Below are 27,667 nucleotides of genomic sequence, written 5' to 3'. Positions count from 1 at the left end.
TTTGCCAGTCACAGAGGATATTTGGGAGTCCTTACATAGAGTTGTATGTGGACAAAACCAGCAACTCTGTGGGCAGGTACATGGCTAATCTTATAGTAGGAAAACTGGAACCCAATTGGCATTTACTGCTCTCCTTTGTTCTAAGCAGCTTCAGAAAATAGAGCAAAGCATTGTGTACATCATCAACAAGGGGTTCTAGTTGTTGTATCCTGGGAGTGTTGATGATTCCTGGGAGTGTTGATGATTATAAAGACCTTCTCCTTGTCTCCAATGCTGCTTCCTACATGATTGCTACTCTACCTCTCATTAAAACTTTCTACCCTTCTTTAATGTCCATGTTACTTGCATGCCCCATGCCTTGCACAGACTCACAGAAATAGTTAGGGCCAACTTGCCTGCAGTAAATAATCTGATTTCAACAACGAAGAGAGTGTTCTGTGAGCTTCCATCAAGAATAGCCATCTTCTGAGAGAAATTCCACTCTATTCTTTTCCACCACAGCCGTTGGGGTTCCTCAATGGAAGCTGCCCTGTATTATATCGAACATCTGTGATAGACAATATGCCTTTAACAGACAACTCTGCATGTGTGTCGTATGGGCAAAGATCTGCTAAAGGATTATTCCAGTGTTCAGAGAGACATTGCATATATTCAGGCAAATTTTTCATTTCTTCCAGTCAATCATTACAAAAATAGGAAAAAAAGTAGAGTCTCAAACAGATATATTTTGTAATTGAGGAAGCTGAGAATATTACACAAAGTACTAGGGGTAAAGTAAGGGATAAAATAAAAGACAGGTGGGCTAGTGTATTGCAGAAGAATCTAGGTAATTCAGTGCAGGAAAGGATATATCAGGTAATGGATGGGGAAAAGTAGACCTACCTAGTGAAATTGAACTGAAAAATGTAGGTAAATTTTGCTATGCCCCTCCAACATCTGTAAGTGTAGAGCACATTTTTTCTGCTTTAAAAATTGTTTTAACAGACAAAAGATGCAGCCTGACTGTGGAAAATTTGGAGAAGATTATTGTTATGTGCTGTAAAGCAAACTACGACTGAAAAGTGCAGTAGGAATGTTCCTCACAGATAAATATGCATACCAGTACTACGCATTTAATTTAATTTTAGTACAGTACTGATGAAAATTTTTTGTTTCCTAATCCATAGCTGTTTGTAATAAACGCCTGTTTAATTATGCCTTCATTTTGCAACTATTCCTATTCAGAAAGGGTAGCCTATACCACATTACTGTACTTAACGTAAAAAAAAAATCACATTACAGTGTAGGTCTATATTGTCATATTTTAAAGTCGATTTTCTGCCTATTTTTAAAGCATATTTGAAGTGCCTATATTCTCTTTTAAAAACCTATTTACTTGTTTAAAAAGCCATTTTAGGTGCCTAAAACATTTTTTTAGAGTCTAAAATCCCAGGTCTGTATCATCAGATACATGCCGATTGTTGACTACTGCTTTCTGGCAAAGCACGTGAGAGGTGCTCGCATTCCAAATGTTTATTCAGATTTGAAGTACTTCTTTTTAAGACAATTTCTGTTTGCTCATATTACATATTGTGAAATTTTCATCCACTTCTTTAAAGGACTGCTACAGGTCACTGTTCTTCCTTTTTCTAGAAAACGCCATTTCAGTCAACTTGCTCCTAATACTGAGCTTCAGTGACAATATGCCCCCGGGCATTCCAAAATACAGGAGAAATACATGTTTGTTACTATTCTAGGAGAGTCCCGTGTACCACGATTTTTTTGAACGCGCGCTTAAAAATAATACCACACTGCGAGTCAGCTGACAATTTCCTGAAACTGATATTGTAAGCGATGCCGAGGATTATAAGTGTTTCAGTTGTTAATATATTCGGGAGGAATGTTCTCAATTCCTACAAATACATTATATACTGAACGATATGTTGACGTCCTTAAAAAATTAAATCAACAAATGTCCATACTGTTGGTAATCATGGCGATGCTGCTTCCTTGAAAGCATCGCTTCGCATGGATACCGTTGCGGCAGCACATGTCGTGATATCACGACTGATCACAACATCGATCACAGTCACAGTTTAGGTAGCAGGGGCGTAGCCAGGGGGGGGGGGTTACTGGGGGTTAGAACCCCCCCCCATGGAACTTTGATAAAAAGAAAATAAATATAAACTGACAGTTAACAATAAACTAAATAAACATTGCTTAAAATAGATAGATAATAGATAATAGAAAATAGATAATGTCTATTAACTGTTGGAATATGCAAAGTCAGTATGGAGGTGTCTGCATGACTGCCGCGCCGGCTCTTTGGTCGTAGTGTGTGTGTGTTTCGAAACACCGCCGGCTCAATCAGCTGTCTCGATGCCTCGACACCACAACGTTTCATGTACCGTGTGTTGCGTGAACAGAAGCTCAGTCCTTCCGTACATGTCAGCTACATCGATGCTTTGAAACAGAAAAGATTTTTGAAACGGTGACGGTGGTTTGTTTATCTTCTCGCCTCAATAGAAACACTCCGCTTGACATTGTCCTGAAGTTGAACTGACACTCGTTAATAGACGCTTCATATTCCGCACCGCAAGTCAAGTTACTAAAAGAACAATGTACTCCGCATTGTAAGGTATTTGTTGTACATAGAAAAATGACATTATTGTTCTCAAAGCAGGGTCATACTGAGAACTTCCTAACTCGCTGACTAAATTTACAAACATATATATATATCTGGATTTTAACTTGAAAATCTGAATATCTGCATTTAAAATGGAAATTATGAAAATTAACATTTATTAAATAAAATACACACTCGTCGAACCTTGTACTCACACTTACTAGTTACCTGCTTACTTACACATACGTTATTTGAAGGGCGCCAGCTGTCACTCAGTACAGCAATAATAGAATGAGACTCTTGACCATCTCTAGGGTGTGGGGTAATAAGCTTACTTTTGACAACATACCATATAAGTTCTGGGAAAAGGAGATTGGCGTTCGGTTTCCCCATTAATTTTGAGGTTAAGATATTTTACTGTCAATGAAATGAAACTCTGAATTCGTTTGATAGAACAATATATATTCTTTAAATAATATATCAAAAAATAGTGAGTCTTGTTGCGATAAAACAGATGAGAATATGAAATTATGACATTGCAACTGACAGAAACTAGGCATGAATTTGAATTCTTCTTGACCGGACATTTAACAATTTATACGAAATATTTCCCTCACTGATTCACTTGACTGTACCTTCAACACTTTGAGTGTAATTACGACGTAATCCATTGCTCCGGTGTTTACTGTAGATGTGTCACGCCTAACGTGGTGATACATCCTTGAGACTGCTTCTTCTCCATATCATCTGACTTCTTTGTAAGTCAATATGGTATGACCTCTTGGTAGGTCCAGGGTTGCCCTCTCTGACTCCTTGGTAAGCCTTGCGTCCGCGTCTTCCACTAAGTGACGGACCAACCATTTGGTCTCACTCTCTCAATGACCAATATTGGCTCACTGAGTCTTCTCCATCTCTCGTTCACACTGGTTGACTGGCCAACAAAGGCCTCTTGATCTAGTAGACTACTTCACTGTACTGCATCCGTATAAGTAATGACTGACGCTACAATGTGCATCCACCTTATATAGACTTGGTTGACACAGCTACGTAATCTCCAAAAATAACAATGACATACTCCCACCTACGCGACAGATATTACATACAGTGGTGAAATAGCCCCGCGGCGATGACACCGTGCGCGCATATTCTAAATAAATACGATGACGTAGCCATGGCCTGGCGATGACTTGGCAGAATCGCCAACAATATTGCACAATGCACCAACGTCACATCCCATCCCTGATATATACAACAATTCTCACTGTACAGGTATTGAATGTTATACTACACATACGTATATATGTATACATCTAAGTGCAATCTTGCAAGCAACAGGCAATTGCAAAATTGAATAAAACGGATAATTACAATAATAGTACAATATCACAGATAAAATAATAATAATACTGACATAATAATAATAATAATAATAATAATAATAATAATAATAATAATAATAATAATAAAATACAGATAAAGTCATACAATAATAAAAATACAGATATCATCTTGTAACGGGATTTGAACCGTTACAATTCGCCTCCCTCATAAATAAATCGAAGAACAAAGAATCGATTGATTTATGAACAAAATTATATATATAACACTGACACAGATAAACACTTTAAATGAGTATACAACAATAATTTTCTTTTTCAACATCCATACATTTTATAATACATCACATATATGAGAATTCTTCTCGCACATTGCCATCGTAGATAACTGTCCAGTGTCCTATTCTCTCTCTTTCTCTCATACAAATCACAAGAGTACAGCACTCAATTTAACACATACAAATAATTTTCAATCAATATACAACATTCTTCTCCTTTTTTTTTTTAACATATCAAAATATTTTGTGAAATATCACTTATATGAGAACTTTTCTCGCATATGGTTATCGCACATAACTGTCCAATGTCCTGTTCTCAGTTTTGTCACACAGAACATGACAATGTAGCACTTATTCTTCCAATGCACCAATACGACACTTGGTTCACACGCTAATTCATGTATGTTAATTTTATTTTGCCAGTTTCTCACAAAATTAATCATCTTATTATTATCTCAACAAATCTCACGTGACGTACTTCTTTACATTCATTATACTATAAATACCGACAATATCCCCTTCCTGATCTTTTAAGGAATATGCACACTTCCCCATACGGTTCACAATAGTGAAATACCCCTGATAAAAGTATAACTTCAACATATTTTCCCGCCTCTGCAGATGATGAAATGGAACTCTGAGTAGCACTCTGTCACTCAACTGAATCAATTTTGCCCTTATTAACTTACATATCTCAAGAAATCACATCCTCCTTGGCAACAATAATTAAAGAATCAATACTATGGCTACAAGATGGTTCAATTATTCCGTAATCCAGCATAATGTTTATTTGTTCTTAGACTTCACTAGCATTTTTAAGTTGAATGGGGTACTTACCTCCCACAAACGATGAATGGTCATGTACCACAAATTTATGTTCATATACGTGTTCTTCCTCACTTACCACTAAATACATCTCGATGCTTACCTAACATCGAACACAATTACTCCTCCTGTAATTCACTCAAATTACCTCACGTCACTGCCTCATACCGACTATCCCGCGGATACTGGTCGTTATGGCACGTAACACACCCAACAAAACATTTCCTCTCACTAGGAACAACTTCACTTACCTCTCATATATTTCAAAGAACACACGTCACCAACCACTTACCTCAGACCATCATAATTAATACGTACTTCTTTGCTAGTTTCCTCACAGAACAAACACACACTACCTAAATTAAAGTCTACTCTACTTCCATGATTTGTAACCAAGTCAGCTCCTAAAACAACTGAATATACAAGTTCTGGTACAACAAGGCGTGGCTGAAACTTACAATTATCTTCAATTATGATCGGTACCGCTATCATATTTACTCACTGTGACTTACCCAACGGCTGTTATAATATCTAATAGTTCCTTCTTCACATCACAATTTCCATCATCGGAGTTACTATCTCACTACTTATGTCATATTCTCGGCATTACAAGTAATTACATCACTTAACAGAACACTTCTTACGTCTACCTTACTACTACTCTTAATTACTTCATCACCTACGACTACGTCATTACTTAAATATCTCACTTAACATTACTTAGGTCACAATCACACTACTCTTAACTCTACTTTCACTACATAACTACTTATACTAAATACCTGTTCAACTACTACCTTCAGCCTGTCCACATAACTTACCCGATTCCCTGTGAATCTGAAATACTCTGGCTCGATAACGACACCTTGATAACCTTCATATTAAGACTATCATCATCCCTCTGATAACTCAAATCCGTACGCCTCCCATCTTCCGATTCTCTCTGATTACTCCTCTGACCCTCTCTTTCACAACTCAAATACATACGCCTCCCATCTTCCGATTCTCTCTGATTACTCTTCTGATCTTCTCTCTCACAACTCAAATACATACGCCTCCCATCTTCCGATTCTCTCTGATTACTCTTCTGATCCTCTCTCTCACAACTCAAATCCATACGCCTCCCACTTTCTGATTCTCTCTCTTTACTCTTCTGACCACTATCACCATCAACACAACTATTAATCCTCTGCGGATCATGATCACCCCCTCTCCTCTGATACACGGCTAACATTTTTCCCTCTCTCTCTACTATGCTACTTTCCTCAGCTATCATGCGCTCTCTCTCTCGCGCGCGCCCTTGCACACATTCCTTCCAAAGCCAGTCAATGAAATTTTCTCTAAATTCTCCCAAATTAGACATATTATTCCAGTATACTCGAAACCATATTCTACTTTCACCGATAAAAACATTCGACAAGATTTTCAGCACGTATTCCCATTCAATAACATTATTCCTCAACTTACTTGCAAACGTTTTCTCAACTACTTTTACAAATTCTATAGTACTAAACTGTTTTCCAGAAAACTTGGTTAAATCACGATCCCTACTGAACAAACCACTCGCTACTATCACGTCTAAATCTGTCTTACCTCTACCTTTCTGCCGTATCACTTCCTGGCAGTTTACAACTTCTTCTTCTTCTTCTTCCGCTGCTCTCTCAGAATTCTCTTCCACTATTCTCACGTCTTCCTGCAATTCTTCTTCTCTCTTTCTCACCTGCTGTGATAGCGTTTCCTGTTCGTTCCGTAGTTCAGTGACCTCCACAAGTTTGCTTTCAATTTGTTCATTTCTACTAATCTGTTCCCCCATCTTTTCCCCAACTACATTGCAAATCTTGTCCAATCTTTTCTCGACTACCTCATGAATTTCTTCCCGATTACTAGACATTTCTGACAACTTAATAATTACCGGTACGATCTTGTTACTGTCCTCTGTACATATTTCTTTGACTTGCTCGGTCTGAATATGAAGACTGCTCCGATTCAACTTCATTTCACCTTCTCTACGGTCAACGCACTCTTTGTTTAACTTATTTTCTAACTTGCATATTTGACTAGTTACCTCTACTATCTTAGTATCTATTTTATAATTTAGTGATTCACTTAGCCCATCTATTTTATCATTAATCCCATCAAAATTCTCTTTATTACTACCAATTAATTCTTCCATTTTACTACTTAGAGAGTTAATCTGTTTATTACAATTTTCATTACTACTATCAATTAATTCTTTCATCTCTTTCTTATTATTTTCACTCATCTTTTCCATTTGTTTATTACTATTTTCATTACTATTACTAATTAATTCTTTCATCTCTTTCATCTCTTTCTTATTATTTTCACTACTTGTTCCTTGAGCCCGGTCATTTCGGCCTTAAAAAAATTTAAAAAATCTTGGTTCATTCCCCCTACGCTTTCCTTTTGGGTTTCAGTATGCTTCTCAATTTCTGCACTTTGCTGAATTACCACAGAAGCTTTCATCGTATTCACCTGTTCCCTACTCTGAATTTCACCTTGGATGTCCGCAGAAGCAATGACCTCGTCCTCACATGACTTGCCATTGTCTTCCTTGTCCATCTTTGGTTCACTAGTGATAGTACGCGATCTCAAATTAATTTCCCTCTTCAAATCCCTTGACATATCCCCAAAATACAAATATATATCACAAAATTATAGTCCTGAAATTTACCGGTAATAATTTCCGTTCGCTTAAATGCGCATACTCCTCTCAAATGAACCTATGATATGCTGTCATTCAGACCAAATTCTGAATTTATTCGAGTCCCACGTTGCGTCGACACATTGAGAACTTCCTAACTCGCTGACTAAATTTACAAACATATATATATATCTGGATTTTAACTTGAAAATCTGAATATCTGCATTTAAAATGGAAATTATGAAAATTAACATTTATTAAATAAAATACACACTCGTCGAACCTTGTACTCACACTTACTAGTTACCTGCTTACTTACACATACGTTATTTGAAGGGCGCCAGCTGTCACTCAGTACAGCAATAATAGAATGAGACTCTTGACCATCTCTAGGGTGTGGGGTAATAAGCTTACTTTTGACAACATACCATATAAGTTCTGGGAAAAGGAGATTGGCGTTCGGTTTCCCCATTAATTTTGAGGTTAAGATATTTTACTGTCAATGAAATGAAACTCTGAATTCGTTTGATAGAACAATATATATTCTTTAAATAATATATCAAAAAATAGTGAGTCTTGTTGCGATAAAACAGATGAGAATATGAAATTATGACATTGCAACTGACAGAAACTAGGCATGAATTTGAATTCTTCTTGACCGGACATTTAACAATTTATACGAAATATTTCCCTCACTGATTCACTTGACTGTACCTTCAACACTTTGAGTGTAATTACGACGTAATCCATTGCTCCGGTGTTTACTGTAGATGTGTCACGCCTAACGTGGTGATACATCCTTGAGACTGCTTCTTCTCCATATCATCTGACTTCTTTGTAAGTCAATATGGTATGACCTCTTGGTAGGTCCAGGGTTGCCCTCTCTGACTCCTTGGTAAGCCTTGCGTCCGCGTCTTCCACTAAGTGACGGACCAACCATTTGGTCTCACTCTCTCAATGACCAATATTGGCTCACTGAGTCTTCTCCATCTCTCGTTCACACTGGTTGACTGGCCAACAAAGGCCTCTTGATCTAGTAGACTACTTCACTGTACTGCATCCGTATAAGTAATGACTGACGCTACAATGTGCATCCACCTTATATAGACTTGGTTGACACAGCTACGTAATCTCCAAAAATAACAATGACATACTCCCACCTACGCGACAGATATTACATACAGTGGTGAAATAGCCCCGCGGCGATGACACCGTGCGCGCATATTCTAAATAAATACGATGACGTAGCCATGGCCTGGCGATGACTTGGCAGAATCGCCAACAATATTGCACAATGCACCAACGTCACATCCCATCCCTGATATATACAACAATTCTCACTGTACAGGTATTGAATGTTATACTACACATACGTATATATGTATACATCTAAGTGCAATCTTGCAAGCAACAGGCAATTGCAAAATTGAATAAAACGGATAATTACAATAATAGTACAATATCACAGATAAAATAATAATAATACTGACATAATAATAATAATAATAATAATAATAATAATAATAATAATAATAATAATAAAATACAGATAAAGTCATACAATAATAAAAATACAGATATCATCTTGTAACGGGATTTGAACCGTTACAATACTATGCTCCCATTTGTCAAGTGCAAACGTTTCGAAAATTATGTTTTTAAACTTCAAATTGAACTAGATTTTAAAACTGGATTAGGCCAAATCTGTTACTGTACGACCAACCAGATGAAGTAGACAGAGAAAAGAAGTATATCTACCTGCCTACAGAGCCATATAACAACAATAAATACGAGCTTGACGACGTAGAAGTGAGGGGTCTCATGATCGGTGCAAGAGGGACAATCCCTAAGAAGACGAGTTTCAACATCAGTACCAAGGACCTCAAAGCGCTCAGGGATTCTCTTCTGACACTCATTCAGACACCACTTATATTCGCCAGACAAAGATCATGGATTTATCATTTACAAAAAAAAAATCCTTATATTTAACGAAGTTGTTATAGTGTATTCTTTGTCTTTACGCAGCCACCAAGTGGATTTTGAAAATAAAATAAAAATAATACCGATATTCGACTCTTCTTAGATGAATTACTCATTTTATAATCATAAAATTAGTTCACTTAGTTGTTAACTATCTTACCATGCTTTCGTAACTACATGGTTACATGTACGTAAAACCGAGCGAGTTGGCCGTACAGTTAGCTGTGATCTTGCATTCGGGAGATAGTGGGTTTGAACCTCACTGTCGGCAGCTCTGAAAATGGTTTTCCGTGGTTTCCCATTTTCACACCAGGCAAATACTGAGGCTGTACCTTAAATTAAGGCCATGGTTGCTTCCCTGTCCCATCTACGTATCTACCTATCTACGTCGGTGCGACGAAAAGTAAATTGTAAGAAGAACATGAAAAAGGAAATTGAAGACAACAGAAAGAAGATTATTCCTGTTATCGAAACTATCATTTTGTGTGGCCGCCAAGGTTTACCCCTTAGAGGACATAGAGACGATGGACCCATTATATTGAATGATGAAGAGCCTACTGAAAATGATGGAAATTTTAGTACTTTCCTTCATTTTCGTGCAAGAAATGGGGATGAGGATTTAAAAACTCATTTGCTTACAAGCAGCCGCAATGCTATGTACATTAGCCCACAAACTCAAAACGAGATCATTCACGTATGCAATTACTTTATTGTTGAAAACATCGTGCGCAGAGTGAACAGATCACAGTGTTCCACTATAATGGCCGATGAGACAAGTGATATTTCTGGAATGGAACAAATGTCACGTTGTGTTCGATATGTCAACCCTGACTCTCAGACACTCAGGGAGGACTTCCTTCAGATTGTACCGATCACTGACGCCTCTGGAAGAGGTTTGGCTGCCAAAATAATTGATGTGCTTAAGAAGATAGGAGTCAACTTAAATTATTTAAGAGGACAAGGATATGATGGAACTAACGCTATGAGTAGGCAGTTTAATGGCGTCCAAGCGATAATAAGGGAGACCTACCCGTTGGCTTTGTACGTGCACTGCAGTTCACATGTTCTCAATCTTGCTATAACCCATGCATGCTCAATCCAAGGAATCAGAAACTGTTTGGGTACTGTGGGGAATATTTGTTAATTTCTTAGTTTTCCTAAAAGGTTAAATGCATTTAAAGAATCGATAGATGCCACTGTTCCTGAAAGTGACAAAACGAGGCTTAAAGCATTGTGTCTAACAAGATGGGTGGAGCGCCATGACTCAATTGCAGTATTTCTAGAACTGTTTGATGCCGTCGTTGCAGTTCTTGAAAATATAGTACAATGGAGTAATAAAGAAGCCTGCACTAATGCTCTACATATACTAAATCAAGTATTTAATGTAAGTGCTCTTCTTAGCAGATTTTTTCAAAGTGAAGAGTTGGACATTGCAAAAGCATTTTCATATGCTAATGTTGTGGAGGACAGAATTATCAAGATCAGAGGAAACGCAGAAGAGGAGTTCATAAACATATTTATGCAAGCAAGCAAGAAAGCTTCTCAATTGGACACACAAATTACCATTCCTCGTATAGCAAAGCGCCAAAGGTAATGAAGGTATCGGCCAAAGGAACACAAGGGCCACGAAGGGTGTGAAAATGAAAGACTCCCTAGCCCTCGCAAACCTAATAGCGTTGGGGTCGGAAAAGAACAAGAGTTGACCAAGAGAGGTCGGATAGGATAGATGAAAGTGAGAAGCCTGGCACAAGTAAGTGGAAGCAATGCCAGGACTCAGCTAAGGGCCCTGTGGTCGCCAACCCACGCTCCAAAGTTCAGAGCCCTTGGGGCGTATCCTTATGACAGTCATACATGCGCGTACCAGACACGCACAAGCAGTTTCATTATGTTATATCTTAATTTTGTAACTGTAACCCCCCCCCCCATTGGGCGATCCTGGCTACGCTACTGTTAGATAGCAACATTCTAGTTCTGTATATGGAGTTAAGAGGGCGCACGATGATCACTTGAAGTGAAATCACGACTGATCACAGTGATAGCGTAGAAAGTAACAGTCGTTACTCGTGATTTCTTGATATCAGTGAAAAAATCACAGTTCGTGAAATATCGCCCATCACTAATTCAGTGATCAGTCTGAGCCGGGCCCTCGGAAGAGTAGGACCTATGCGGCTGTCTAACCCTTGCTACCAAGAGAACATCAGTATGAATACTACTGTAGTGGAAGCCGCAGCAAGAACAAGAACCAGACAACTTGATGAGCGCAGTAACTCAAGGCCACAGTGTGTGGCAGCAAAAGGGAGGGGAAAGAGGAAGTGGTTTATTGGTGGAACTCCAGTATGAAAACCATGTGCGGAATCTGTAATAGCGATGGGTCGAACCAGTACATTCGTATGAACTACTTCACTCATTCACACTCTTTGCTGTGATTCGTTCAAATGAAGTAATGAAGCCTGACAAAGCTTCTCCTTACGTCATTTATTAGTAAATTCGTTTAGTGTGTCTCACTCACCTAATGAAAACCTACAACCTGTTTTCCAGTCATTGACCGGGTCAGGGATGTAATGAATGAAGCAGATATAGGCTATTAGTACGATGGGGTCGCCACTCCCAAAGTGATTTATTAATGAATGATAGATGCTATGAAATGAGAATGGAGAGTGTTGCTGGAATGAAAGATGACAGGGAAAACCGGAGTACCCGGAGAAAAACCTGTCCCGCCTCCGCTTTGTCCAGCACAAATCTCACATGGAGTGACCGGGATTTGAACCACGGTATCCAGCGGTGAGAGGCCGACGCGCTGCCGCCTGAGCCACGGAGGCTCTTTTTAAAATGAAAACCTACAACCTGTTTTCCAGTCATTGACCGGGTCAGGGATGTAATGAATGAAGCAGATATAGGCTATTAGTACGATGGGGTCGCCACTCCCAAAGTGTAGTACTCACCTAATAAAGCTTCATAGTACTGTAGTTCATAATATTATCAACAGATGGCAGAGCTATGTAATTATGGACAGCCAATGGCTTATGCGGTTACAGCCAGTGTTTCCAACTTAGCTTTTCCACCCTTAAATCTAGCTTATATCAAACGTTTAGCGGCAAAAGAACAATATTCCCGCTATAGCTTCTTCCCCGCTAAATCTAGCTTATATCCTTCAACGTGTCTCATGTGATGTGCCCCCCGCCAGTATGAACGAACACTCTATCTCTCTCTCTCTTTCTCCAGCGGCTATGAATTTAAGAGCGTGGGCTGGCCACCACGGGGCCCTCAGCTGAGTCCTGGCGTCACGTCCACTTACTTGTGGGGGCTCCTCACTTTCGGTTATCCTGTCCGACCTCCATTGGTCAACTCTTGTCTTTTCCGACCCCGACAGTATTAGGTTTGCGAATCCTAGGGAGTCTTTCATTGTCACGCCCTTCGTGGCCCTTGTCTTCCTTTGGCCGATATCTTCATTTTTCGAAGTGTCGGACCCCTCACATATTTTCTCCCTGTTTAGTAGTATGTAGAGGAAGGTTGCCAAGTTGTACTTCCTCTTAAAACAATAATCACCACTACCTATCTCTCTCTACTTGTATGATGTGCTAGCAACAGAGAAAGTAGTTATGATCATGATAGGTGACTCACCACAGGTCCAGCGGGAGCACGGAATGTGCCTTTATAATGTAATATTATGGCATCACTTCTCATACTTCAGTTTTACTATCGTCCGATCAACTCACAAAACTTCCTTACGTGTGTCAGGCTCCTCACTTTCATCTATCCTATCCGACCTCCCTTTGTCAACTCTTGTCTTTTCCGATCCCGACGGTATAAGATCAAGGCCTAGCGAGTCTTTTACTTTCACGCCCTTCGTGGTCCTTGTCTTTCTTTGGCCGATATCCTCATTTTTCGAAGTATCGAATCCCTTCCACTTTTTCTCTCTGATTCGTTTTTTATAAAGGATGGTTGCCCAGTTGTACTTCCTCTTAAACCAATAATCACCACCACTTCCACCTGTCAGGACTAGCTCAGTTTACATAATTAAATATCCGTTGTTTGCAGTTATACTGTAGTAGTTTGCTAATTGAACAGAACAATTTCATTCTCTACCCGGAGAGCAGTATTACAAATACTTTGCGTATTTTTTAACTTTTTTTAGCTAATACTGGATGATGATGCCTTTGCTGGCGAGATGTAGTGTTTACAGTGCACTGTGTCTTCTGGTATGGGCTATATCAAATTTGTTACTTTCATAGACCTGTCTCAGTCTCATCCTTGGCTTTGACAATACGAAAGTGACTGAGGTATGAGTGATGCTAGTAACACCATTCCTAATGCAGCCAGTCCCTGTTATGAATGGTATGAAAATATCGCTCATAGGGTCGGTTGGTGCATGCATTTCATTGGGCTTGGCAGACTGATATGTAATAGCAACAGCTGGCTCGGTGAGGAAAGCAACGGGAAACTACCTCACTCCTCATTTCCCCAGTACGCCTCTTCAGTGACGCCTAGGCTATTTATGACAGCTGTTGGCGGAGCTGCAGAGGATCAAACCAGCCTTCGGGCTGAATACCCAACATATATATTGGATGATGATCTAGCTTATTAAATGAAAATTTTGTTGGCAACACTGGTTGCAGCATCTAGGGACAAGGGACAAGGAAAAGACAAACAGAGAAACCTATCTCATACAGAGGCGGTTCGTGACATTTTACTCTGGCAGGGCTGTGCCGTCATCTCTTTCCCTCCCCAATCGGTCAAGTTTTCACTGACCAGCACCAAGATACTTTTAGATGAATAAGAATATTGATAATGATGTTTGTTGTTTAAAGAGGCCTAACAGCTAGGTCATCGGCGCTATGAATAATAATAATAATAATAATAATAATAATAATGATAATAATAATTGTAATGGGAGGTACACCTCAACCCCGCACATTTAAAAGAAGCGCCTTAAGAAACACTATCTATCGAACAAAACATGAAACTGCTAATGCTAATGCATCAGAAGATGCCACTACTGTATAACTGAGTAATATGTTATTTTAAAGTTCCCTAAACTGATTGGATTTATTTGTTTTGTTTTGGTGGACTTCAAGAAGTTTGAACTTCTTTAAATCACTCATTCTTCCACCTTGCACCAGAGTGCATGACCTCAATTTTTGTAGAGACATCTATCTATCTATCTATCTATGTGTGAGCTTTTTCTGTTTTACATTTGTATAGCATTTGCGCGCAGCACGATGACAAAGAGGTTTTACTAACGTCATTTCTGCCGGAGGGGTTTCAGTCTGGGATTCTAAATAGGCCATCTGTTTCTCCAGCTGCATCGTTGCATCTCCATGAGTTACTGTTTCTTCTGATGGAGCGCCGGTTTTATTTTCGAATTCACCATCACTCTCGTTGTTACCTGCCGAGGAACAAGAGGCAATAATTTCTTCATCTGTCATTATGCCGCAGCCTGAATTACTGTCATTTTTCAACCGGTATTTTGCGTCGTTCACATCTACGTCTGAGCATCTGGGAATGCGTGCACATGTGTCAAGGAACTCAGAAGAGTCCATGGTTTCCCATTCTCAGTTCCAGCAGAATGCCGGGACGGTACCTTTGATAGACCACGGCCGACTTACTTCCAATTCATGTCCTTAACTTTCCTTGGCGGAAAAGACAATGAAGAAGAATCTACCCCGTAAAAGAAATACTGTATAAGTAAAAATATATTTGTATTATTTTCGATCCGGATAAACCGGAGATCTGAATTAATGAGTGCCTGATAAACGAGGTTCTTGTGTAGTCCCTCCGTGGCTCACGCCGTAGTTCGAATCTCGGTCACTCCATGTGGGATTTGTGCTGGACAAAGAGAAGGCGAGACAGGTTTTTTCCGGGTACTCCGACTTTCCCAGTCATTTTTAATTCCATTGTTACAAATATTAACAAAACTCACTATAAGAAGTAAATTCACTGTAAATGGCAGTAAATATAGCGATTTCTGAACTCAGCAATGGAAACTTAGTAAACACAAGTCACTGCCTTCTATATGTGTAGTTTATTATTTGCATATACAATGAGGAAGGGAAAACAGTTTTATTCAAAATTAGAAGAAAATCGAGTGGAATACTGGAGACCTAGTGTATTTCATAACTGTAAAAAAAGGGGGAGGTGGCTCTCTACACTCCCAACCCATATTTAATTGTTTTAATAATAATAATGATAATGCTGTTTGCTTTACGTCCCACTAACTACTTTTACTGTTTTCGGAGACTCCGAGGTGCCAAAATTTTGTCCCTCTGGAGTTCTTTTACGTGCCAGTAAATGTACCGACACGAGGTTGACGTATTTTTGCACCTTTAATACCACCGGACTGAGCCAGGATCGAACCTGCCAAGTTGGGGTCAGAAGGCCAGCACTACAACTGCCTGGGCCATTCAGCCCGGCGAATTGTTTTAACGTGGACTTACGTTGCTCGACAACGGGAACATGGAAAAAAAAAATTAAGATGCTTTTAGTGTTTGGGTAGAACACGTATATCACCGAGAGTATTTAAAATACGATTATGTTCAATGTTTCAATTGGCAGTTGAAAGAAGAATCTACCTGTTGTAAAAAAAAAAAAAAAAAAGCTGAAAAGTAATTTTCATGAAATAGGGCTTCAAAGTAAGGCAAATATTTTTTCTAAATACGTGACGTCACCTGCATACTCTGTTATGAGGTGGTGCTGTGTTGACTCGCGCACTCAGTAACATTTTAGAAGACAGGAGGTTAGCTGTTGTTCTGAATACACCGTGGTCAGTTGTATAGAATAACAAAAATGTAATATTGGAAAAGAAAGATTTCTCATATCGCAGGCCCATACTACAAGGAGTGATTACCCACGTTCCAAGTGTACGACGTTGTATTGAATAAAATTTACTATCCACATGATATTTGTCTTTTATTTCTAATAAATAAGTCTACAAAACCCTCAAAATCCTGCGGCCCTTACAATAGTGACAACCTACTGCTAAAATTCTTTAGGAACTGCCCAACAAGATATCACTGAAAAATTGCAATTTTATTCCTTAGACAATGGCACTTCAAACTCACCTCAGGAACTACATTTTTCGAGTTATCGGAATTTCTATATAAATATAATACCGGTTTTGAGCATGTATAGCGCACACTTGAATCATATGTATCTACGAGCTTATACTGAATACATTATTTTAACAGTAATTAAAAATACACAAACAAACTCCATTTTATGGCATCACTTTAATTATATACCCTTATCAATGTAACATTTTAGAAGACAGGATACGGTACATACAGGAGTGAAACAAGAAACATACCTCGGTTAACACCTTTGGAAAAAATCTCTTAGTCTCTTCTGTTTGTTACTGTTAAACTTTCCTTCCTTCACGTGGAAACTTCTCGTCAATACCACGCAGCGGAGATTCGTGAATGGAGCTTGTCATCCGCGACGTCGGGGGTTGTTTTCGTACGAAACCGGTAATTAATTCACACCCGAGAAACAGCGAGGCTTCGCCGATTTTCCGATCACTAGAATTTTTAGTTTTTATGTTCCCGTCATATTAGCTTCCAGCGTCACTGTAACCCTTTCTTTACTTGTTAACTGTTCCTCACAAACCACAAATGCCGTATTGCATAGTTAATGTTGCACAAAATTCGAGTTACAGAAGGAAATGTTTCCTTCGAGAAATCGAGAAATTCGTGTAACCGAATTTCGAGTAATAGAGAAATAAATACACATGAAGAAAAGGACAAATGGCCGGGAAATTTAAGTTGTTTCGAGATACTGAAAATTCGAGATATCGAGGTTCGACTGTAATGCTAAAACGTGTCTCGGTTGCAGTATGGAACAAACAACGTTAAGGCTTGCATTGCGCCACTGCTGAGCTTCACTTTTAGTTAAATTATTTAGAAGGACAGAATTCGAAGAAACTGTTTTATTTTTGCATTGTTTATACTGAAAGATAAATACAGTATATACAGTATATGGACATCATAAGTTTTACTAAAAAGTTTTTCTTGATCTTCTTTTGTACTGATAGTAGTTGAGCTATATATGTTCTAAAACAATTGGTGCTGAGTTAGCATTTTGCCACGATGTCATTGGAAAGGCAATGTACATTCTAACGCGAGGTCATTGCCTCGAGCTGAGTAGTAAGGCAATGTATGTTCTAAACCATTGAACACGGAATAACGCCATACCCTTGCGTACGAGAGCAAGCCTAACCTCACAAACTCCATTGGAGGGGCCTAATTGGTCAGGGAATGACCTGGGGCGCTTTTGACCCCCTATGTGAGGTTATGACCATACGTACGAGGGCAATGCTAACCTCACTGGCCAACCTGGAGTGTTTTTGAACGCTAGGTTAGGTTATGACGTCATACCCTTACGTACGATGGCAATGATAACCTCACGGGCCACTTTGAAGGAGCCGAATCGGACGGGCCCCCTGGAGGACCCGAGTCGGAAATGTTACGGGCCCCTTTGGAGGAGCTGAATCGATCGGGTGCCCATAGACGAGCCACAAATCGGTTAGGTGACCTGCAGATGAGGTTAAGATGTCATTATGACGTGTTAACCTAACCTTGAGCACGAACGCTAACCTAACATATAGTACACAGGCTACCCATGGAGGAGTCAAATCGGTTAGATGACTGTTAGTTGAGGTTATGACGTGTTAACCTAACCTCGCTACGAGGACTATTCCATGGGGAGCTTGTGTGTGTGAGGTTAGGTTAGCGTTCGTGCGCAAGGTTAGTTTAACACGTCATAATGACATCTTAACCTCATCTGCAGGTCACCTAACCGATTTGTGGCTCGTCCATGGGCGCCCGATCGTTTCGGCTCCTCCAAAGTGGCCCGTGACCTTTCCCACTCGGCTCTTCCATGGGGGACCCGTCCGATTTGGCTCTTCCAAAGTGGCCTGTGAGGTTAGCATTGGCCTCGTACGTATGACTTCATAACCTCACCTAGGGGGTCAAAAGCGCCCCAGATCATTCCCTGGCCATTAGGACCCTCCAATGGAGTTTATGAGGTTAGGCGTGTTCTCGTACGCAAGGTTATGGCGTTATTTCGCGTTCAGTACTTTGGAACCTATATTGCCTTACTACTCAACTAGGAGTCAATGACCTCGTGTTAGAATGTACATTGACTTACCATTCAACTAGGGGTCAGTGACCTCGTGGGGAAAATGCTGACTCAGCACCCGTTGTTTTAGAACATACATAGCTGATCTATTACTATTTTTTCTGAAAATGTTTTTTACAGTAGTTACATAGTAGTATGACTGGTACAAGTGTTGCTGCAGCCAGGAAGGCGATCGCGTCCAGTAGTAGATACTGGAACAAATATAAGTCCTTTGCCGCAGAATGTAAATGAGATGCCCTTTTGTGTTTTATGCCATACTCGCACCAAGACATGGATGTTTTAAGAGGAGTCTCAGGTCGGTCTCGGAATTTAGTAAACGTCGCTATACAAGGGCTCTTATGGGACCAACTCCGAGCAATTGCAGCTACACCCCATATCAAGGTGTCAGTCAACGCAGGAGGCTCGATTAAATCAGAAATATATCAACATATTACCAATATGAACCATAACGGCAAGGCTATCAGCCATGAAAGTTTACCATCAAAAATGTTTTTACCCTTTTCCCATCATCAGATCATCAATATAAATATGCCATTCGAAAGATCAACCCTTACATCGATATTTCTATCGCAACAAATTTACTATTTTTCATAAACTTCAAGGCTATCAGCCTTCAAAGTGCCAAAATGTTGACTTCTAAACAATTGCAGCTACGCCCCATATCAAGGTGTCATCGACGCATGAGGCTCGATTCTATCAGAAATATGTCAACATATTGCCTATATGAACCATAATGGCAAAGCTACCAGCCTTTAAAGTGCCAAAATGTTAATTTCCAAACAACTGCAGGTACACCCTGTATCAAGGTGTCAATCGATGGACCAAGATGGCGGCACGGGTCTAGGGAGATGACTTAAGGCTTAATACTTCTGCTTTATTCATAGGTGCGTAATGTTGGAATGCAACCTCAGGTGCTTGGAGCTGAACTTGGAATTCCTAAAAAGATGGTGACAATACATTGTAGGGGACTAGGGAGGTGGTATAAAGCCTAATAGGTTTGCATTGCTTATATTGATGCTGAACTTGGAATTCCGAAAAAGATGGTGACAATACATTGTAGGGGACTAGGGAGGTGGTATAAGGTCTAATAGGTTTGCATTGCTTATGGACGTAACGTTAGAGGCTGATCTCAAGGTCTCGGAACTGAGTGACTGTAGAGTCAACTGCACTAGCGTTTGTGCTGATGTGGAACGCTCTGTTGTTTTAGTGTCTGGAACATTAAATTTTTTATTTTAACTTTTCGAGCTGATAGATTTTGAAATTTAGAGACTTCTGATTGCGTATGGTATTGTTTACATCCCTTAGAGATTGAAATTTAATGTTCAGAACTGTAAAACAGTTCGCGCTGCAACTGTAGTGGGAGGCTGCGGTTTTTCTTACTTGATGCTATAAGAGCCAAAGGGCAAAAGGACGAAAAGGGCAAAAGGGCAGAAGAGAAGAAGGGCAAACGGGCAGAAGGGCGAAAGGGCAGAGAGGCAGAAGGGCAAAAGTGCAGAGGGGCAAAAGTGCAGAAGGGCAAAAGGGCAAAAGGGCAATAGGGCAGAGGGGGAACCCGTGTAGATGGTGGCTACACATAGTACTAGGGGGATAGTGTAAGACTTAATACATATGCTTTATTCATATAGGCGTAACGCTGAAAGGCGACCTTAGGTTTGATCGCGCCCTCCTCCACATTCGCCTGGCAAAAGAGCAAAAAGGTTCCTTCTCCTCATAGACTTAGTAGCGTATGACTACCTCCTCCTCCTCCTAAGTCAATATTAACCTAACAGGCACGGATTTGTCTCCAAGCTTAACCTCACAGGCTCTGGATTCGACCTAGGCTTAACCTTGCAAGGGACTTTAATGCTGATCTTAGTGGAAGCTGAAGTTGAAACAAGATGGCGGATACACTTTGTACTGATAGGACTAGGGAGATTGTGTAAGGATTAATACATGTGCTTTATTCATAGGGACATAACTTTAGAAAGCTACTTCAAGTTCTTGAAGCTGAGTGGCTGCAGAGTCAAAGATGCTAGCGTGTGAGCTGATGCGTAATGCGCTAATGGTTTTTGGTGCTTGGAACACTCTATTTTGATTGTAATATTTCGAGCGTATAGATTCGAACCCTACAGACGTTCAGTTGTCTACTGTAATGTTGACATCACTTAGAGAGACAATGCAGATCTCATTCTTTAAAGAGACATGAACTGCTCCCTTTGTACGGTTATGGAAGAAGACAGTCAAAGTTTTATTAACACAGCAGGTCTACCTACCGACCTGTCTTCTACAAGTGAGTGTGAGGCCAGCTTCTTTAAACAAGTGAACAGCACATTAGTGAGTGAGGCTAGTGATGTCTTTTATAAGCGTAAGTTTTTGTGGTATATGACAAAGGCATTTAATACCCTATCTGCCATCTAGTTTTGTGGCAAACGATACCTCTAACGATGTAGAATATTCATGAAACCTGCTATCACTTCACCTTAAAATAGCAACGGAAGTCGCTGCTTTTTGACTTCGTAATCAACATTACAATTGGAGAGGAAGAGATGGGTTCGACGATTGGGATGGACCAAACCCTATGATCAAAGACTGTTTACAATGTACCTCACAGTAATGTAATAATATTCGTGTTGTGTATATCTATGATTATTTTTCGATAAACAACTTCATTGAATGATCTACCAGACTTATGGTATTGTTATAGTCATTCTACTATGAGCAGTCACACCCTAAACTGTTTAGCATTTGTATTATTCCTACCACAAGTACACGGGAAACTGATGACCGTCTTGTCCTAAAAAGGAAAATTTCACCGTGCTAATGATCATACTATCCTCACTACAAGTACACGGAAACTGATAACCGTCTTGTCCTAAAACGAAAAGTTCACCGTGCTAATGAATATACTATCTTCGCCATAAGGTTGTACTAATAGGACTAGGGAGACGGTGTAAGACCTAATACATATGCTTTATTTATAGGGGCATAACGTAGAAAGGCGACCCTAGGTCTCAAAGCTGAGCGACTGCATAAATGGCAAAAAGGGTAAAAAGGGTTAAATGTCGAAAGGGAAAAACGGCTAAATGGCTAAAGGACAAAAGAGCAAACGGGCTAAACGGCACAAAGGGTCTAAAATGTAAAAGGGTAGAAGGGCACCTCCTCCTCATCTTCCTCGTCTCCTAACAGAAAGGTCGATCCTCCTCATAGAACTAGCAGTTTAAAATTAATTCCTTCTCCTCCTCCACATAAACCTAGTAGCGAATGGCGACCTATTCCTCCTCAAGGACTTAGACTTCCTCCTGCTTATTCTCCTTCTCATAGACATAGAAGAAAGAGGTTATGGTCTAGGGCTTAAAGCTGAACTTGGAACAAGATGGTGACACAGGACTAGGAAGATGGTGTAAGGTTTAATACTTGTGATTTATTCATAAGGATATAGCGGCTACGCATTGTACTGTTAAGACTAGGGGGATAGTGTAAAGCTTAATAATGTGCTTTATTGATAGGGACATAACTTTAGAAAGCTACTTCAAGTTCTTGAAGCTGAGCGGCTGCAGAGTCAAAGATGCTAGCGTGTGAGCTGTTGCGTAACGCGCTATTCGTTTTTGGTGTTTGAAACACTGAATTTTTGTTTGTAACATTTTGAGTTTATAGATTTGAACTTTAGAGACCTTCAGTTGGCTACTGTAATGCTGACATTACTTATCGATTAAAATTTTGTGTTCAGAACCGAAAAAAGCTTGCGCTTTACACGACTGGTGATGGAACCCAGGGCTCTTCCCTTTGGACTGCTGAGCATCATGCTATGTAAATGTCCACGCATTGAAAGCGTGCTTTAAATTAAAAAACACCCAACGTTCGAGCAATAAGAAATTTAAAAATCGTCGACCCGAATAGGAAGCGTGGGTCGAACCTAAGATGTATAAGGTTAAATCTGAACAAAGAGCCAGCCTAAGGTCATGTGAGTTTTAAGTTTTAAGAGAAGTCCATGAAGAGGGAAGATTATTAAAGGAAATGGAAAAGTGAAAAACGAATTTTATTGTACATATAATAATCAGATACAAAACATTTATTTATTTATTTATTTATTTATTTATTTATTTATTTATTTATTTATTTATTTATTTATTTATTTATTTATTTATTTATTTTATGCCGAACTAACACATCAAAGGGTTTCAGTGACCCAAGGTTGATAAAAGTAATGGCCGTGGCCTTAATTAAGATGCCTAGACACATTATTAACATTTTTGAAGGGAAAGTGCGGAAGAAAGGAAGAGGACGACCTGGGAATAAGTACTTGGAAGACTTCGAGAAGAGACTAGGATGTGACAATTACGTGAAACTGGAAAGGACAGCAAATGACAAAGGTGAGTGTTTGCGTCCACAAAGGCGTTGCCTTTAGGATTTGAACTGCCAGAAAACTTTGTCAGTAGACTTATAGATATTTGGAATAGGAACTTTTGAGAACTCACAAACTTATCTAGCTTCGTTTTCGTTTCATAATCACAGTTGGCTTTCTAAAGAGCTGCTTGCAACAACAGTATAAGAGTGGTATAGGAATAAAACTTATAACCAGACTGGCAAGGATGACATCCAATAGTAGATATTGGTACCACGTCAAGTCGACGGCTGCAGAACGTAAGTGAGGAGCTCCTTTGTGTCTCAAGACGTACTCACACCAGAACACGGCCCGTTCGAGAGGAGTCTCTGGTTGATCACGGAATTTAGCCGACAGTTCACGCATGTTCTCACTGTATCTGTAAAAAAGAAAAAGTTGCTTTCTCAAAAAAATCTATTTAAATAAGTCGTGTGTTCTTTATTTTAATATATCCCAGAAACTGATGAATATTAAAGAAATGCTATATGCTGTGAAGCCGCAGCCGTTTACATAGGGCTATCCATTGATAATAATGACCATCATTTCTTTAGACTTTTGTATTCCACGTCAATCTGTCTAGGATATGTTCTTTTTAATTCGAATATTTCTGCTCACCCCCTTGCAATACTTACTGTCAACTTCTCTTTACTGTTTTGTAGCCTGCTGGCAGGTGCTCGCGGCTTTTCTCGCGTTTATTAATTCAACCACGTTAGATTTTTCTAAAGCGTTTAATTAAATGCAAAAGAAAAACTATATTCATTAACATACGTCGTTTTTACTTTTAATATTGGTCGTTATTATTTTAATATTTCTCCTCCTTTCAACCCCCGCCCGTAGGGGTGTCTTACCCTACAGTTTTCTTTCCCAAACAGTAAGTCATAAGACTATCATGTTTGGTTGAGAGCTATGCTGGTACATGCACACGCACATCCATGATCTTGGTCATTTTGGCATTCTTTTCACCCCTTCTAACCCCCATCCCGATTGGGAATGAACTTTGGCTCAAACGGAATCCAGAGTGTCACGGTTCATCTCAGCTACCCCAAAGACTATGAACTCGCCACTAACATCGGTCATATTTCGGATTTTTATATTTCGCCCCTTCCTTTAGGGGTGCTAGGGGCTTCTTGCCCCTCCACTAATTTGTCCAGATATTAAGTTATACAGTATGTGCATCTAATTTGGTTCAGAGCTATGCTGAAACATACACATACATTCACCCGTAATCTGTCATTTTCGACATTTTCTTTCTTCACTCCTCACCCCCTGTTCCATGGGGACTGAACTTGGACTTTTCATTTTTATATACCGTTTATAGAAGAAGAAGAAGAAGAAGAAGAAGAAGAAGAAGAGTTTTAAGAAATACATCATTACCTTTAAGTACTGTTTGTTAGGCAATCCGCTGATGTGACTATTCATGCGGTTTACTTACCTTCCCCTATTTTCTTTCTTTTCTTTTTCACCCTTCTCAACCCTTACGCCGAACTACCTATCAGATTTCGTTCAAACTACTTCCTAAACCGTCCCAGGGATAATAAGAACAAATTGTTAAATTTTCAGCGAAATCGGTCCAGTAGTTTTTGAGTCCATTCGAGACATACATACAAACAAACAAACAAACAAACAAACATTCATTGATATATATAGACTTACCTTGGGTCATTGATTACTGTGCTTACTGCTTTAAGCACGTTCTCTTTTGAAATGTCTTCATACTCCAACTTGACCCCAACTCCATGGTCCACCATCTTATGGATATTGATGTACTGGTCAGCGTAGAATGGTATCCCTACTACAGGCACTCCATGATGTATTGCTTCTTGTGTGCTCAACAACCCCGCATGTGTGATGAGAAGACGTACATTTGGATTTGCTGCCAATTAGAATATAAATACAGTATAAAATTTTATAAGGGAAATTACCACCTAAAAATTGTTGAGGAATTAAAGATGAACCAAACGTTACTGTAGTCAGCCAGTACTCATTGTCTATAGGATGAGTCAGTGGAATTTTGCATGACTACTTTCAAAAGTTTTCATTCCCCACCCTAAAGGAGTGGAGCGGGCCATCTAGAGTAAATGATAAATAGTTTAAACTTCGAACTCACCCAGAATGTCCGACTGTGGCAGCCACCTGCTTAGTTTAACGTTTGTGGATTGTCTTGGTAAAGATTCAGCTGTACACTTCCACAGTACCTTCTGACTTAATTCTGAGAAGGCCTCTAGGAATGCTTGCTGTTTATCTTCTGCCATAATATCACATTCGAGATTACTTCCTAGGCTGAATAAAATAACTCCTTCTTTTGCTTCATCTAAGAACTTTTGTACATCCTGGAAAGAACCATAAAATGCTGTTAATGGAAATATTTATTGTTGTTATTTAATTTCTGAGTTTGCAGTTTTTATTGATTAATTATACTTGAAATGAAAATGCACCGTAAATTACGTAGACGTAAACTACGTAGACTTCACTACAGTCTTGAAGGGAAAAGATTTATCTCTCTGTAGCACTTCCTACAGTATGTACGAAGGGGTTGTGAAAAAGTGAAAATTGTTGCCTTGTAAAGCAGTGGTTTCCTTGGAGCAGGTTTGTTGCGCAGCGCGAACCGATTGGGGCCATATAACATCAACATGAGTGTAAAAATATATCAGGCTATGTATTTGCATTTTCCTTCGAATCGAAATGCTGGACTCAATCTATCCAGAAACACTGTCTGTACGTGTAAAATCCGGCTTCATGACTAAATAATTAGCGTACTGCTCTATGATACCAAAAGTCCCGGGTTCGATTTCCGATCGGGTCGGGTCGGGAATTTTAACCTTCATTGGTTAATTCCAATGGTTCGGGGGCTGGGTGTGCCGTTTTCAGCATTAGAATGGGTCCCATTCTCACAGACGTGAAAGTCGTCTATCAGGCATAACATCATTTTGAACGTTTAAAAATACATTACGGTGCGAAATTATTTAGTTGATTCACTCTCATGAGAACTATGAAACCTAACTTGTTGCATTAGTTTCGAAGTGGTGAACAATTTCTAATGTTCAGCACTCAATGAAAGGAAAGTTCACCCGAAATGATGATGCTAATCCAATTAACGGCCCTGGTGATGCTAAGATTTTCTTTCTGGAAACTCTTGCAGTAAAACATATGTTGACATACGGCAGAGCAGCATTTATACCCACTGAGGGATATGAATCCAAGACTTTAACCCTCATGGACGAGTTTCAGTTTGGTGTAGTCTGCTTGATAACAGATTAGCACGTCATGAATCGGAAGATATTGGTACTGTAAGACCCTGCGTTACAAACCCAGCCAGTTCCTCCAACTCACTATTTCTTCTGTGTAATAATGTACATTTATCAATTGAGCTATTTTTTTTTCAAAGAGATTCTGTCACGATGTGTATTCCTAATCCACTCCCCTCTTAGTGTTTCATTCCTTAGAAAACTTAAGAATAGTTGAATGAGAGGCATTGCCGTAATTCGACTCGGTTCACAACACGATCAAAACAAACACATTCTCACATCACTGCGTATAATTACAGATCCTCAGTGTGTACTGACTCATATAAATACACTCGTTCACGTATATTTTACAAAGAAATTAATATTTATCGTCAACTTTCATGAAATTACACCGACTGCGAAAATAACAAACCCCCGTTTCCAGCACGCCGGTTACTAGATTCGCCATCTTGGAATGATCGAAAGTAGCATTAATATCTGAGGATTTGAGGCGGTCTTGTTTGAACGCAATCAATTTACATATAATTGGTGTCCTCAAGGTCGTGCCTTCGGAACTACAGTGACTAGCGTATGGCGACTAGATGGACATTCGGTCATAAAGTATTCTGGGTGCTTTACTGACCCTAGTTAAATCTGGAAAGATGGCATAAGCAGGCATAAGAAAAGAGAGGTAATTTCTGGAGATGAGACACTTGTGAAAGGTGCTTGACTACACTCACATTTGGCAGTGGTTCTGGATCCTTAATGTGTACTCCTGCCACTGATACCAGAGAAGGAACTTGAGGCCGAGGATAATCAAAGGCTGGATGTGTGCTAGCAAGGATCATACTTATATTTTTTAGTATTTCTGTCGGCAATGGAGCAGATGGTCCAAAGTATTGTCTTGACAGGGCTGAAAAAGAGATGAGTTGTATTATCCCTTAAATTCATGAGATAGCATATTTTCAACATAGAGGATACTCCCAGAACCATCTTCTCCCTTTACATAGCAAAGTCATCTCTGTACAGATCATGAAAGCCCTTGGAGGAGTGGAAGGTAAAGACTTCCACGTTACGTAACCCCGGCACTTGGTGTGATAGAGTGGTTAGCTCTATGCCCGGCCGCCTTTGCTGCCAAGAATTAACCTGCTACCTACTCATTTTTGGTGCACGCTAAGTGGAAATCTCGATTCTTAAAAATTTCGACCCTGACGGGGAATCGAATCCACGTCCTTCTGCGTGACTTTTCAAATTTCGTGGCAGA

General features: G+C 39.6%; 1 protein-coding gene across 1 annotated transcript in view; it reads right to left on the bottom strand.

The window, feature by feature from the left end:
* Nucleotides 1-27,667, bottom strand: part of LOC136883121 (uncharacterized) — a 78,283-nt gene that overhangs the window by 43,706 nt on the left and 6,910 nt on the right. The window contains exons 4-8 of the mRNA XM_068229601.1: nucleotides 27,144-27,316; nucleotides 25,287-25,509; nucleotides 24,833-25,052; nucleotides 23,287-23,558; nucleotides 14,929-15,073 (exon numbers count right to left, since the gene is read on the bottom strand). Coding sequence (XP_068085702.1) covers nucleotides 14,929-15,073; nucleotides 23,287-23,558; nucleotides 24,833-25,052; nucleotides 25,287-25,509; nucleotides 27,144-27,316 — 1,033 coding nt within the window. The remainder of the gene's footprint in view (nucleotides 1-14,928; nucleotides 15,074-23,286; nucleotides 23,559-24,832; nucleotides 25,053-25,286; nucleotides 25,510-27,143; nucleotides 27,317-27,667) is intronic.

The sequence above is a fragment of the Anabrus simplex genome, chromosome 11, assembly GCF_040414725.1.
Source record: "Anabrus simplex isolate iqAnaSimp1 chromosome 11, ASM4041472v1, whole genome shotgun sequence".
NCBI lineage: Eukaryota > Metazoa > Arthropoda > Insecta > Orthoptera > Tettigoniidae > Anabrus > Anabrus simplex.
Note: the sequence above shows the minus strand (reverse complement) of the source record. Positions and strands in the feature narration are given on the sequence as shown.